Source organism: Lynx rufus, unplaced genomic scaffold (assembly GCF_022079265.1).
Source record: "Lynx rufus isolate CCGP_SWC_20201006 ecotype Redwood Valley unplaced genomic scaffold, mLynRuf1.p SCAF_18, whole genome shotgun sequence".
In the NCBI taxonomy this organism is placed as follows: Eukaryota; Metazoa; Chordata; class Mammalia; order Carnivora; family Felidae; genus Lynx; species Lynx rufus.
In genome coordinates this window covers 13966460-13979974 of record NW_025814832.1, presented here as the reverse complement: position 1 = coordinate 13979974, position 13515 = coordinate 13966460, and the positions used below count along the sequence as shown (strand labels likewise).

The 13515-nt window shown below is 34.7% G+C and overlaps 1 protein-coding gene across 1 annotated transcript in view; it reads left to right on the top strand.

The window, feature by feature from the left end:
* Positions 1-13515, top strand: part of MED13 (mediator complex subunit 13) — a 109873-nt gene extending 96358 nt beyond the window's left edge. Inside the window, exons 24-30 of the mRNA XM_047080928.1 lie at positions 519-661; positions 1120-1278; positions 1389-1574; positions 3503-3651; positions 5991-6164; positions 9027-9127; positions 9482-13515. Coding sequence (XP_046936884.1) covers positions 519-661; positions 1120-1278; positions 1389-1574; positions 3503-3651; positions 5991-6164; positions 9027-9127; positions 9482-9614 — 1045 coding nt within the window. The 3' untranslated portion in view covers positions 9615-13515. The remainder of the gene's footprint in view (positions 1-518; positions 662-1119; positions 1279-1388; positions 1575-3502; positions 3652-5990; positions 6165-9026; positions 9128-9481) is intronic.

Genomic DNA, 13515 nt, shown 5'->3' with positions numbered 1-13515 from the left:
AGTATATTGGCCCTTTAGAGAAAAAGTTTGACAATCTCTGGTGTAGAGCAGTGTTTCTGGTGAATTTTGATGGCTCATGAACTATTTTTCATTTTAAAAGTTAAATATTTTAATGTGTTGGGGCGTCTGGGTGGCTCAGTCGGTTGAGTGACCAACTTCGGCTCAGGTCATGATCTCACGGTTTGTGAGTTCAAGCCCCGCATCAGACTCTGTGCTGACAGCTCAGGGCCTGGAGCCTGCTTCAGATTCTGTGTCTCCCTCTCTCTCTGCCCCTCTCCCACTCATGCTCTGTCTCTGTCTCGGAAATAAACATTTAAAAAAAAATTAAAATATTTTAATGTGTATTATAAAAACACAAACTAGCATAACCTATGATTTTATGTATATTCTTGCTTAGGACTATGTAGAAAGTGTCAAGCATTAAAATTAAGGGACCAGTTTTTCACAAATTTGAGCTCTTTTAAAATGTCATATGAATTTTAGAAATATTTAATTGTGTCTTGTATTCTATACAATAGGGCTCGTCGGAAAAAAGGATCTGCTAGAAGGTTTGGTTTACAGAAACTTTGGGAGTGGTGCTTAGGACTTGTACAGATGAGCTCATTACCATGGAGAGTTGTAATTGGCCGCTTAGGAAGGATTGGTCATGGAGAATTGAAAGGTAAAATTGTGCTTTTGATTGTTAATTCATACACTGTTCAGACTACATCTATGTAAATGTACTGAATAAAATGCAGAGGTTATAAAACTAGTTGTTTTGTTTTCAAAGAGGAATCACAAATAATCTAGTTCACAAATGGCCTAATTCCAATTTTGAAAGGACATTTTACTTTGTTTTGACTTAATGGCAGTGTTATTACTACTGTCCTTTTTTTTGTCTTCCATTTTTTCCTCTTTTTGCCCATTATTGCAGCTCATCCCCTATTTAACAGATCAATTGATGTTGACCTATATTAAAATGTATGATGTTGAGTAACGTCAGCAAGATTTTTGGTTTGATGATGATTCCTATTTGAGGAATGCAGTAACTTAAAAACCATTATGTTTTAACTTTGGTTCTACAGGGTGTTAACAATGCTGTTACTTTGGATGTTATATTTTTACTGTTGATACCCACAGATTGGAGCAGTTTGCTGAGTCGTCGAAACTTGCAGTCTCTAAGTAAAAGGCTCAAGGACATGTGTAGAATGTGTGGTATATCTGCTGCAGACTCTCCCAGCATTCTCAGTGCTTGCTTGGTAGCAATGGAACCCCAAGGCTCTTTTGTTATTATGCCAGGTTAGCTATCCTTAGTTTATATCCGATTTAATTCTTCATGCACTTGCACTTCTAAGTATCATATAAAATTGATTCTTCTATTATTGAAAGAAAAAAAATTCTCTTTTCAGATTCTGTGTCAACTGGTTCTGTATTTGGAAGAAGTACTACTCTAAACATGCAGACATCTCAGCTAAATACCCCACAGGACACATCATGTACTCATATACTTGTGTTCCCTACTTCTGCTTCTGTGCAAGTAGCTTCAGCTACTTATACCACTGAAAATTTGGACTTAGCTTTTAATCCCAACAATGGTAGGTGACTTGTTCTTTAAAGGTTTGCAAATATAAAGTAAGTCTTGATGATTGTGGCTAATTCATCTGAAGAGTTCCTCCCCAAACCTATCTGCATCCTATAAATGTTTATGAAACCTGTGAATGTTACTTTATATGACCATAAAAGACTTTACATGTGTGATTAAGTTAAAGATCTTGAGATGAAGAGGTTATCCTGGGTAATGCAGGTGGGCCCTAAATGCAATCACATGTATCTTTACAAGAAGGAGGCAGAGGGACGTTTGCTTACGCACAAAAAAGAAGAAGGCCATGTGATGGAAACAGAGGGAAGCAAAGTCAGAAATGATGCTATGCTGCTGACCTTGAAGATGAAAGAAGGGGCTATGAGTCAAGGAATGCAAGGAATATAGTTCTAGATGCTGGAAAAGACAAGAAAAGCTTTCCCCTAGAGCCTCCAGAAAGAGAATAGACCTCCTGGTACCTTGATTTTGGCCTAATAACCAGTACTTTGATTTCAGCCCAGTAAAACTGATTTTGAATTTCTGGCCCCCAGAACTGTAGAGAATTAAGATATGTTTTTTTAAGTCATTAAGTGTGTGGTGGGGCACCTGGGTAGCTCAGTCAGTTGGGCATCTGACTTCAGCTCAGTCATGATCATGAGGTTCATGAGTTCAAGCCTCACATTGGGTTGCAGCTATCAGCGCAGAGCCCACTTCAAATCCTCTGTCCCCCCTCTCTCTGCCCCTCCCCCACTTGCACTCTCTCAAAAATAAATAAAACATTAAAAAAAGTTTGTGGTAATTGGTTAAAGTAGCAATAAGAAACTAATACAACCATTCTTCTACTTTATTGATACTGGAACTAGTGCTATGAATTGTCTCAAAAATATTTACTTATTTTAAAAGGCAACATTGATCATAAAATGTTTGTATAGGTTTTTGCCTGTGCTGTTTACCTGTACATAGACAATAGACTTTGTGGCACATTTTATATTCCTTTATAAATTGATTTGCCAAAATAATATAGTAATTTATTTAAACTGCCATAGTAGGGATATAGCTTTTGTAGATGAACTTAATAGATTACATTTTAGTAGAAGAGAAAATAAATGATATTCCATTGTTGCACTGAATTACCTTAGAACACGGCACATCTCTAAAGTCACAAGTAGGGAGTATTTAATATTCTCTTCTTTTAATATGTTTTACAATAACTTGAATATTTTATTTAATAAAGAACTAGAGTATTAATTGTGCATAGTCCCATTTTAAATATATTTTCATTCCAAGCATGCTGTTTTGTATTATTTCACTGTTGCTGTTGTAACAAATTAACACATGCTTAGTATCTTTAAACAACACACATTTATTTTCTTATAGTTCTGGAGGTCAAAAGTCTGAAATCAGTCTTAAGTGGGCTAAAGTCAGGGTGTCTGCAAGGTTGATTCTGTCTGGAGGCACTGAGAGAATCTGTTTTTTTGCCGACATCTAGAGACCACCTGCACCTCTTGTCTTCCATCTTCAGCAGCAGCAGCAGCATAGCATCATCATACGTCCTTCACTGACTCTAACCCTACTGCCTCCCTCTTATTAGGACCCTTGTGATTACATTGGACCCACCTGGATAATCCAGAATAATCTCCCCATCTCAAGATCCTTAGCTTGATCACATCTGCAAAGTTCTTTATGGTAACATATTCACACATTCCTGGGATTAGGATGTGGACATCTTTGGGGGAGGGCATTATTAAGACTACCACATGCTTGTGTATAATGTATAGTTGTTTATATGGCTTCTAGAACAATACCTATCACATAGTAGGCATTAAATAGATGTTAATTAACCCATTTTGATTAAAATTCATTAATTTATTTTAACCCTCTTCTGCAAGTGACCACAGGATGTGAAAAATGGAATATTTATTTATTTTTCTTTCTCCTATATAGATGGAGCAGATGGAATGGGTATCTTTGATTTGTTAGACACAGGAGATGATCTTGACCCTGATATCATTAATATTCTTCCTGCATCTCCAACGGGGTCTCCCGTACATTCTCCAGGATCTCATTACCCCCATGGAGGTGATGCTGGCAAGGTAACCCTGTTATAAAAGCTTAATCTAAATGTCATTCATTAACTTAGTAACGGATTGATAAATAGAACACTATTTTTTCCTTGGAAATTAACAAGAAGTGAGAATTATAGTACCTGCATGCACTTTTGTCTTACAGATGTTAATACCTGAATCGTATATTTTTTCTTCAAATTCTTATTTAAATTCTAGTTAACATACAGTGCAGTATTGGTTTCAGGAGTAGAATTCAGTGGTTCATCACTTACATACAACACATAGTGCTCCTCATATCAAGTGTACCCATCACCCATCCAGCCCGTCCCCCCATCCACCTCCCTCCATCAGCCGTCAGTTTGTTCTCTATTGTTAAGAGTCTATTAAAAAAAAAAGTGTCTATTATGGTTTGTTTCCCTTTCTCTCTTTTCCCCCCTCCCATATTTTCATCTTTTTTTTTTTTTAATGTTTATTTTTGAGAGAGAGAGAGACAGAGTGCAAGCAGGGAAGGGGCCGAAGAGAGGGAAATACAGAATCCGAAGCAGGCTCCAGGCTCTGAGCTGTCAGCACGGAGCCCGACACAGGGCTTGAACCCATGAACTGTGAGATCATGACCTGAGCTGAAGTTGGATGTTTAACCCACTGAGCCACCCAGGCGCCCCGTCATCTGTTTTGTTTCTTAAATTCCACATATGAGTGAAATCCTATGGTATTTCTCTTTCTCTGACTGACTTATTTTGCTTAGCATGATACAGTCTAGCTCCATCCACATCGTTGGAAATGGCAAGATTTCATTCTTTTTGATGACTAATATTCCATTGTGTATATGTACCATATCTTCTTTATTCATTCATCAGTCGATGGATATTTGGGCTCTTGCCATAGCTTGGCTATTGTTGATAATGTTGAATTATATATTATAAAGAGTCTCTAAGGCTCTGCTGTCCCTGACTTCATGTTTTCTTGGCTTTAGTCCTTCGTCCACTCACCATAGCTTCTAATCAGGTATGGCTAGACCAGATTATTTGAGGATTATAGTATATGCTCTAATCTGCCATTTGTATCAGGGCTGTGAGTAGGAACATAATAGAAATATTAATTTTCTCATAAGAATAGGAAAAACACTATCTTCTTCCCTCCATCCTAATTTTTAGTGTTTAGTGTTGAGAAGCAGCTGTCTTGTTCTTCTATTTGAACTCAAAACTGATTGGGCTTCATTTGAGTAAAATCTTTATTTGAGTGAAATTAAATATAGTTTTTATTTGATTATAATAGTATGCATATGTTTAGAACCTGCCTATTTGTTTATTCTTTAGAGCCTGACTTTAAAATAAGGAAGGATCTTTGCCCCATCTTATCTTGTATCCTTTCCTTTTGTTTTTAACTGGAAAAAGAAGTAAGATCATTGGGGCACCTGACTGGCTCAGTTGGTAGAGCACGCAACTTTTGATCTTGGGGTGGTAAGTTTCAGCCCCAAGGAGGGTGCAGAGATTAATTAAAAAAAAAAAAAAATACTAAAAAAACAGTGAGAGTATTAAAGTGTGTGTGTGTGTGTGTGTGTGTGTGTGTGTGTGTGTGTGTGTGTGTGTGTGGAAAAGCACCAGTAATCTCATCACTTTAAGAAAACCATATGTACTTGTAGCAAATTCCCTTTCACATGTATTTATGTTACAGCTTCCAATATGTAGAAATAAGTATAATAAGTTTTTTAACCTTGTTTTCCCATAATTTGTTATGTCATTCCTAAAATGTTGGACATTTAAGTTTTTTTTTTCTTTTTTTTAATGAAAAATTTTTAAGTTTATTTTGAGAGCAAATGTGTGCATGCGAGAGAGCAGGGGAGGGACAGAGAGAGAGGGAGAGAGAATCTCAAGCAGGCTCTGCACTGTTAGCACAGAGCCCAACATGGGGCTCCATCCTGTGAACCATGAGATCATAACCTGAGCTGAAATCACGAGTCAGATACTTAACTGATTGAGCCACCCATGCATCCCCCTCCCGCCTTTTTTTTGGTCTGTTATAGGTAATGTTGCAGTGAACCTTTGTCTGCATATCACTTTTTCTTCTTTTTATCTATTTCCTTAATGTAAATATCTAGAAATACATGGACTAATCTAAAGGATACAAGCATAAGCAGTTGGCATATTAATTTCCTTTTAAAACTCTTGAAATAAAGCTCATTCTTTTAGTACTGTTACTAATTACGATCTTCTTACTAAGTACATAGCAATTGATTTTTTTCAGTATCTTTCAGTATTTTTCTAAATTGACATCGTAAGATAATGAGACTGATTGCCATTGTGTATATCTAGTGCCCATGTATATATCAAATGAACTAACACACTTTTAATTTTTCTCTCTTAAAGGGTCAGGGTACTGATCGGCTACTTTCAACAGAATCTCATGATGAAGTAACTAATATTCTTCAGCAACCATTGGCCCTTGGTTACTTTGTGTCAACTGCCAAAGCGGGTCCCTTACCTGACTGGTTCTGGTCAGCATGTCCTCAAGCACAATATCAGTGTCCCCTTTTTCTTAAGGTATTTCCATTTTAATGCCAGTTCCTAAATAATACTAATCGACGGCTTAAGTCTTAAGAAACACAGAAGTGTCTAAGGTCAAATGCATTGCAATATATGACAAGAGCACAAAGAAGTTATCTAATTATGAAACAGCTCCACGTTTTAAATTGATATTAAGTTTGAACTTTTAATTAATCTTAAGTCATATTTCTGGGACCCTTGCTCTTATTATTTTCAGCTGCACATATGGAAGTTTAGAGCTGGGTGAAAACTTCTATTACTTTTAATCTAATAACTTTTCATTTTCTAGGTGAGCATATTAAAGTTCAGAAAAACTCATTTGTCTAAAGTCATAAATTGGTTAGTAGACTAGGATTACAGTCTGGATACTTTCATGATTATATGGTTATTCTTTGAATTACATCATACTGTACTTCTGTTATGCCTCAGTATTTGGAGGATTAAAGGATTCATAATTTTGTAAGAATATTTGATACTTAGATCCACTTACTACCTCCTTAAAAAATTTTTTTCTAGCTTTGTGTAAATTGCTGTGTTAAAACTATTAAGTCATTTTCAAGTACTAAGACTCCCATAGTGACTTATTTTATCAAAACAAGTTCATTAGCAAGTGCTGTAACAAGGTTGAGATACATCATATAATGGTAAAATGAGATTTGAAAGCCCTATGCAGAGTTTGTTGCTGCTGCTTACTACTTTTCCAAAATAGGAAATTCAGATCTGATTCACTTATTCTTATATATGCCCACCAGAAGTTGACAATTTTATTCCAGAGGTCATACTAACTAACCTAACTTCTTGCCAATTGATTTTTAATTGTAGGGTAAAAGTTGGATACTATGCTTTTAGTGGGTACTTGAACCAACAGGCTTGCTATCTTTTAAGCCTGTTGCTATTAAATCTTGATACTCTTGGCCAACATACCATTGAGTCAGTGACATTTGAGATTAAGCAATGAACTTCTGTAGCACATAAAGAATACAACAGCTGTTGATCTGAATTGACTATTAATGAGGTGATATATTTAGGAAGGTCAGCCAAGGTAATAAAGTTTTATCATATGAATTTTCCTCTCTTTCCAATATATGTACAGTGGTCTATATAGATCTCATTACAAGAACATATTCCCAAGTGTGTTTCTGCAAAATAATAGTCCTTGGTGTTTCTATAAAACAAAGGGTTTTTTGGTCCTTTGGGAAATGTTACACATGCTTTCTGCCCCCTTTTGTTGTTATAATACATATGTGCACATTAAAGTCTCTGAAAAATAGCAGCAAATAACATTGTATACCTACTATTTCCCAAATTTACTTTAATACACAAGAAAGCAATTGTGTAACACCAGTTAATAATTCATGACCTTAGTGTTTCACAGAACATTTTTTTAGGAAACACCACTTTACAAAAAGTCCAAGGGACTATCCAGATTCTTTTCTACTCAATATTTATTTGCAGAGAGGATAGTGTAAAGTGGGCATTCACCCTCAGATACAGTGTAACAAGATTAGGACTTCTGGTCTGAATTACCAGGTAAGGCATAATTTACCATAATTTTGTTCACCTTTTATTTTCATACATTCCATTTTATTTCCTGTACCATAGGCAATAAAACCACCCGATGTGTTTCTCTTTGCTTAGAAAAATAATAGATTATTCCCTAGATGATTTAAAAAATCTTTTTATCTTAGAAATTAAATGGTAATTTTGGTACTGACTATATTCATTTAATCTGTAGTGATCTGTCATGTGAGACTTGTTTATAACTTACAAATGAAGAGTTATGGGCAGTTAAAGACATTTCTTTGGTTATATTCTTGAATATATATTAGAAGAGTTTATACATCTATTGCAGTTGTAGAGATCACCTAAATATAAAATAGTACCTTTTACTTTATACAGAATGAAGTCTGCTAGTATTCTGCAGTCAATACCACCATCTCTCATAGTTTTTTCACACTTAATATATTGACTCAATAAACAAAATGATTCACTTTCTTTAATTGAAATGTGAAGAAGAGTACCACATTCCTTTCTTCCACTCTTCATTGTCATACCAAAATGGGTGTGGCAGTTGTTACTAAGCCTCCGTTATGAAATTGCATGGGCAAAGGAAGGCATTCTATGTACTGTATTAGAGTGCTTACAATTCCACCATAGGTAGCTTTATTTAAAATTTGTAGCTTTGTATGTAGTATATTTGCATATGCTGACTTTTTCAGTGCTAGACCTAGGTGTATGTGCATAGTCTAAGTTCTGTGTAACCTGTAGACAGGTTTATCAGTTTAGTGCTTCCTTAAACATTTACTTGACACATCTAGGCATGTTACATGCAGAAAATAGATAATAACTTTATTTTCTTTTTTACTTTTTATTTCATTTTTTTAATGTTTGAGAGAGAGAGAAAGGGAGAGAGAGAAGCGATCAGAGGAGGGGCAGCAAGAGAGGGAGAGGAAGAATCCCAAGCAGGCTCTGCACCATCAGTGCAGAGCCCGACTTGGGGCTCGATCCCATGAACCGTGACACCGTGACCTGAGCTGAAATCAAGAGTTGGCCACTTAGCCAACTGAGCCACCCAGGCACCCAGAAAATAGATAACTTTAAGTAACTTTTAAAATAACCATTAAATAACTTTTGAAGGGATTATTATGTGGTCTCAAAAACAATAGAACTGAGGAAAATTAAGATTGAATATAAGTTATGCACTTAAACAAGAAGAACAAGCATCTTTATAGTGGTGCCCATTCATTACATAGGTCTAAAATGTATTTCATCAAGGACGAGACCTTGGGAAAACTTGGGAAAATAAGGTAAAACCAACAGAACTTTTTCATTTGGCTGACTGATTACCTGTTTTTTTAGGCCTCTTTGCACCTCCACGTGCCTTCAGTGCAATCTGACGAGCTGCTTCACAGTAAACACTCCCACCCACTTGACTCAAATCAGACTTCAGATGTCCTCAGGTATAGCTCTTTTTACCATTAAAGGTTCTCCATTGCAACTTTGAAAGAGTATAATGTTGATCCTTATGTATTTTCCTCCTATTTGTCAATAATTTATAGTTGTGTACCCTTGGATCTCTAGATGAATTACATCATTCAGAATGAGTCCTTTTCTTTCTAGCATGTGTAATCTACTTTTGAGAATACTTTTTTTTGAAAATTAGTTTATCTTTAATTTCCCCAAGGACTCTCTCTTCCATACCTTCCACCATTTTTTAAAGTGGCTTTAAATCTTAGATGCCATCATTGGAAACTGCTTCCAAAATCTACAGTGTAAGTATATACAGGACTTAAAACAGTTTATTTACTTTTCAGGTTTGTTTTGGAACAGTACAATGCACTCTCCTGGCTAACCTGTGACCCTGCAATCCAGGACAGACGCTCCTGTCTCCCAATTCATTTTGTGGTGCTGAATCAGTTATATAACTTTATTATGAATATGCTGTGATCTTCATTGGATGGAACTGTGCAAGAAGAGAACAAGGAAAAAAGATATTTCACTGCAAGATTAAGTTATAATTATCTTCTCAGTGAAAGTCATCTGTGATGGGGTCTAATTCTTATTACTTCAACAAATATTGTTTTGACTTGGGGGGAGGGGCTATAACCCTGCTATTTTTCATTGACTATACTGAACTCTTTAGGATGATGACTGATCATACAAAACGTATTATAACATTTTCGTAGCAAAATTAACCTTTTTTTTTTTCCAGTCACAGTATTTGTGAAAAGTAATGAGCCATAGTACCCAGTCATGTTAAATGAATATTAAAAGCATGGAGAGGAAACATGAGGAACAATGAATTTCAACATATGGCTTCAGAACATCAAGATGTTCTTGTATTGGATTATAGTATCTAGTATTCAAAAATGCCTGCATCTCTTATTTATTGTAAGTTTTTAAATGTATAAATTGTCTTATATTTCTTAACCTCTTTTATAAAAATTTTCCTAGAAGGTTTATACTGCCTTCTTGCTTTAAAGCAATTGGTCTAAAATATATGTAATCGTCTTAATTAAAAAGTTGCAGTAGGGTTGCTTTTAGAGTATTATTTTTTTGTAAGGGGGTGGGTGGGACAGTAAATTTGTATTGTCTCGATGTACAGTTTAATGGGGATAGAGGGGGAATAATGTCCATACCATTGTGTGTGGAGGATTTACAGCTAAGCTGTAGTTGCAGAGTACATGTACAGTAATGAAGTTCACTGTGTTTATAAATTGAAAAGGTACCGGGTCTTACAGCATTTTATATATCACACCTTTACAGAATAACATGATGGCAATATACAAGTGATATTGTTGGGTGGTTTAACTTAGAATAAAATGAGAATTCTTCAGTTATATTTTGTACTATGGTTTAGGGCTATGACTAATATTTCAGGCCATTTCCAGTGAAAGAAACTTAGTTTTACAAGAAAAACATTTGCTACTGAATGCTTAAACTAATTTTGGTGTTTAATGTTACATGCTTAAATGTTTTTTTCAGTTTTGACAGTGGCACATCTAGGCATGGGAATATTAATTATGAAAATTATCTTCAGGATCTGCTATAAGGTTGAAATTTAGCCCAGCTCTAGGCATTTTACAAATTATTTTAAGAACAGTCACTCTGATTGTTTGACTTTTTTTTGTTTTTTAAATTAAAGATTGGGAATGTATGTGAGAGTATGCATATGTATGGATGTGTGTGTGCAATCAAACTGTGGTGTAAATAGATTTCTCAGTGAATTCTGGTATTCAGACTCTATTCCACTAGTTAAAGAACCATTTTCTAAACTTAACCTGTTTCCTTTTGCCTTTTTTATTTATTTAATTTTCTTGGTTTGGAGATGGCAGTCCCAAACACCAGAGTCTGTACTTTTCTATAACACAGCTCAGATTAAGGCAGGGCATATGCCAAGGAGGATCTCACCTCCCTAAAGAAGGGACTTGAATTTTAGGGACTTTAATTCACCCCTTCCTTCAATACAGCTTTCCCCCTTCTTGTTTGCACATGCCAAGATAAATGCTTTTATGCAGGCTTTACCCCTTTAAAAAGTTGGTTTCTACAGTGCTGCTCACAAGAGAGTCCAAGTTAGCTTCCTGCCTGTGTTGCTGACTTGAATTCACAGTCACCAAGTCTACCTATCTTTCTTGGAAGCAGTCTAGAAAAATTCTGAATTTGTACATTCAGTAATTCTCCACAAGGACAAAATCAGTTGTATTTACAAAACTGTAATTCGGTGTGTTTTGTTTTGTTTTTACTGAAACTTGTTTTGTAAATACTATATGCTTAGCTTAAATATCACTTTCTTACAAACAATATAACTTCTTCAAATTGTGTATATTAAAACATTAGCAAGTCTTGTTTTTTCTATAAAAAACACACAACTGGTGACAAAGGTTTTCAATCACTTCTTCAAAATTATAATGCAATTCCAAGGGTCAGCATTTTTGAAATTAGAATTTAAAGATCACATCTCTGCATTCATTTTTAAATTATGCTAGCACACTACAGATTATGTTGGCATGTTTTGTTCTATACTTAAAAAAACTTGTCTGAAATTTGAGGGGAAAAAAGATGCTTATTTGGAATATCTATAAAAAGTATCCTCTTTTTTTTTTTATAAACTTAGCTCAGTAGTGACTTTTAAAAATAAAAGCTATATTCTCAGTTGTTTAATATCACTAGCTTGTAGTGAACACACCTCAGTTTGAGGATAGATTTTTAAAAAATTATTCCCTGACAGTTTCTTTTATATGGAGCCATAAAGAAAGGAACCCAGTATACAATTCCTTTTTATCTGGGAACAGGGAGTAGTTCCCAAATATATAAGATTTACTGGTAAGATTTTTTTCTTCCCTTCATATTTAAGTTCACACTTAAATAGAAAATTATTAAATATCCATTAGAAAAGGTCAAGAGACTTATTTCAAAAAGTTAAGCCTTTTATGCAGGATGATGGATCTGACTTACTACCATACTGTCACAGACAAGTATGGGTAGTTTTTTGTTTGTTTGTTTGTTTGTTTGTTTAAATGGTAAGCAAAATAATATATACTTTATACCAGTTGATCACCAACACATTGACTTCTTTGTTACAGTGCTAATGTCTGTTTTTTGTGCAGTTATCCATTACAAAGCAGGGTGGAAGTACAGTATTTTGGCATTTAAAAAGATTAGTTATATAATGTCTGCTTCCAGCCAGTGAGAAACATCTAGCCATACTTTCTTATGCAAGCCATTCAGTTATCAGGACTGTGAATTAACACTGTATGAATAAATTTCTGTACACCTTATTGTTTGGCCAGAAGGCCACCAAGTGTACTTATATGTAATCCTTAAATTTTAAAGTAGCTGTAATTTTTAAATCTTTCTAAACTTTTCTTAAACCACTAAAATTAAGCTCTTACTACTTAGTCAATTATCCTCAGCTGTATTCGTACTCAATTGTCAGTATGGCACAGATTACTGTATTAAAATATTCTCCTTTCGTCTTCATATTTACCTTCTGAGGTAATTTTTTAACTTAATGTGTTACTACAAAGATTTGCAGATCTTTAATCAAGCACTATGTTAATACTGTAATATTCAAAATACTATGTTGCGTTATTTAAAATGTTCAAATTGAATACATTAAAAGGAAGTTTTTAAATGCTGTTGCATCATATAATTTGCTACTCATCCACTATGGCATCGCATACCAGTCTATTAATACATTTAATGTTGCATGAGTAATGTTTTGGTCTGGGTTTCCTCTTAAGATTTTAGTTTGTCTAAATTAAAGAAAAATGTTTTTGACATACATTTTTTTTGGTCCCTCACCCCCTCCTCCCCCACTCCCAATCAGCTGGAAATCTTAACCTTTAGGTTTTTCTTGGTGTTTTAATGGGCCCAGAACTGTGGTTTAAATTTTCATATATATGTTTTCTCTTTTGTGGAGTATTAATTAAAAAACTGGATTTGGGACCTAAGATACTCCTCAGGTTGATGTATTCATGAAGTTTTAAAATAGTTTTAGTTTTCAAAGTAAACTGGATTTGTGGACCTTAAAGTTACTGAGTTTAAACTACAAATTGTAACGTCATTACTGGACATGTCAGCATCAACTCTCTCAAATAGCTTGGTCACTTTATGAAGGGGCGTTTTAAAGTTGTTGTTTAGCAGTGACATTTAATATGGTCCAATTGCTTTTTTTTTTTTTAATGTGACAAAAAAAGAATAAGGAACAAACACTATTGCTGCCGAATGCCATAACACTGAGTTGTACAAATTGTGATTGAGGAAATGAAAAGGTTTATACTTTTTAAAAAAAACAAAAAACAAAAAACAAAACTTCAAATGGAATAAATTATTCATGAAGCCTTCA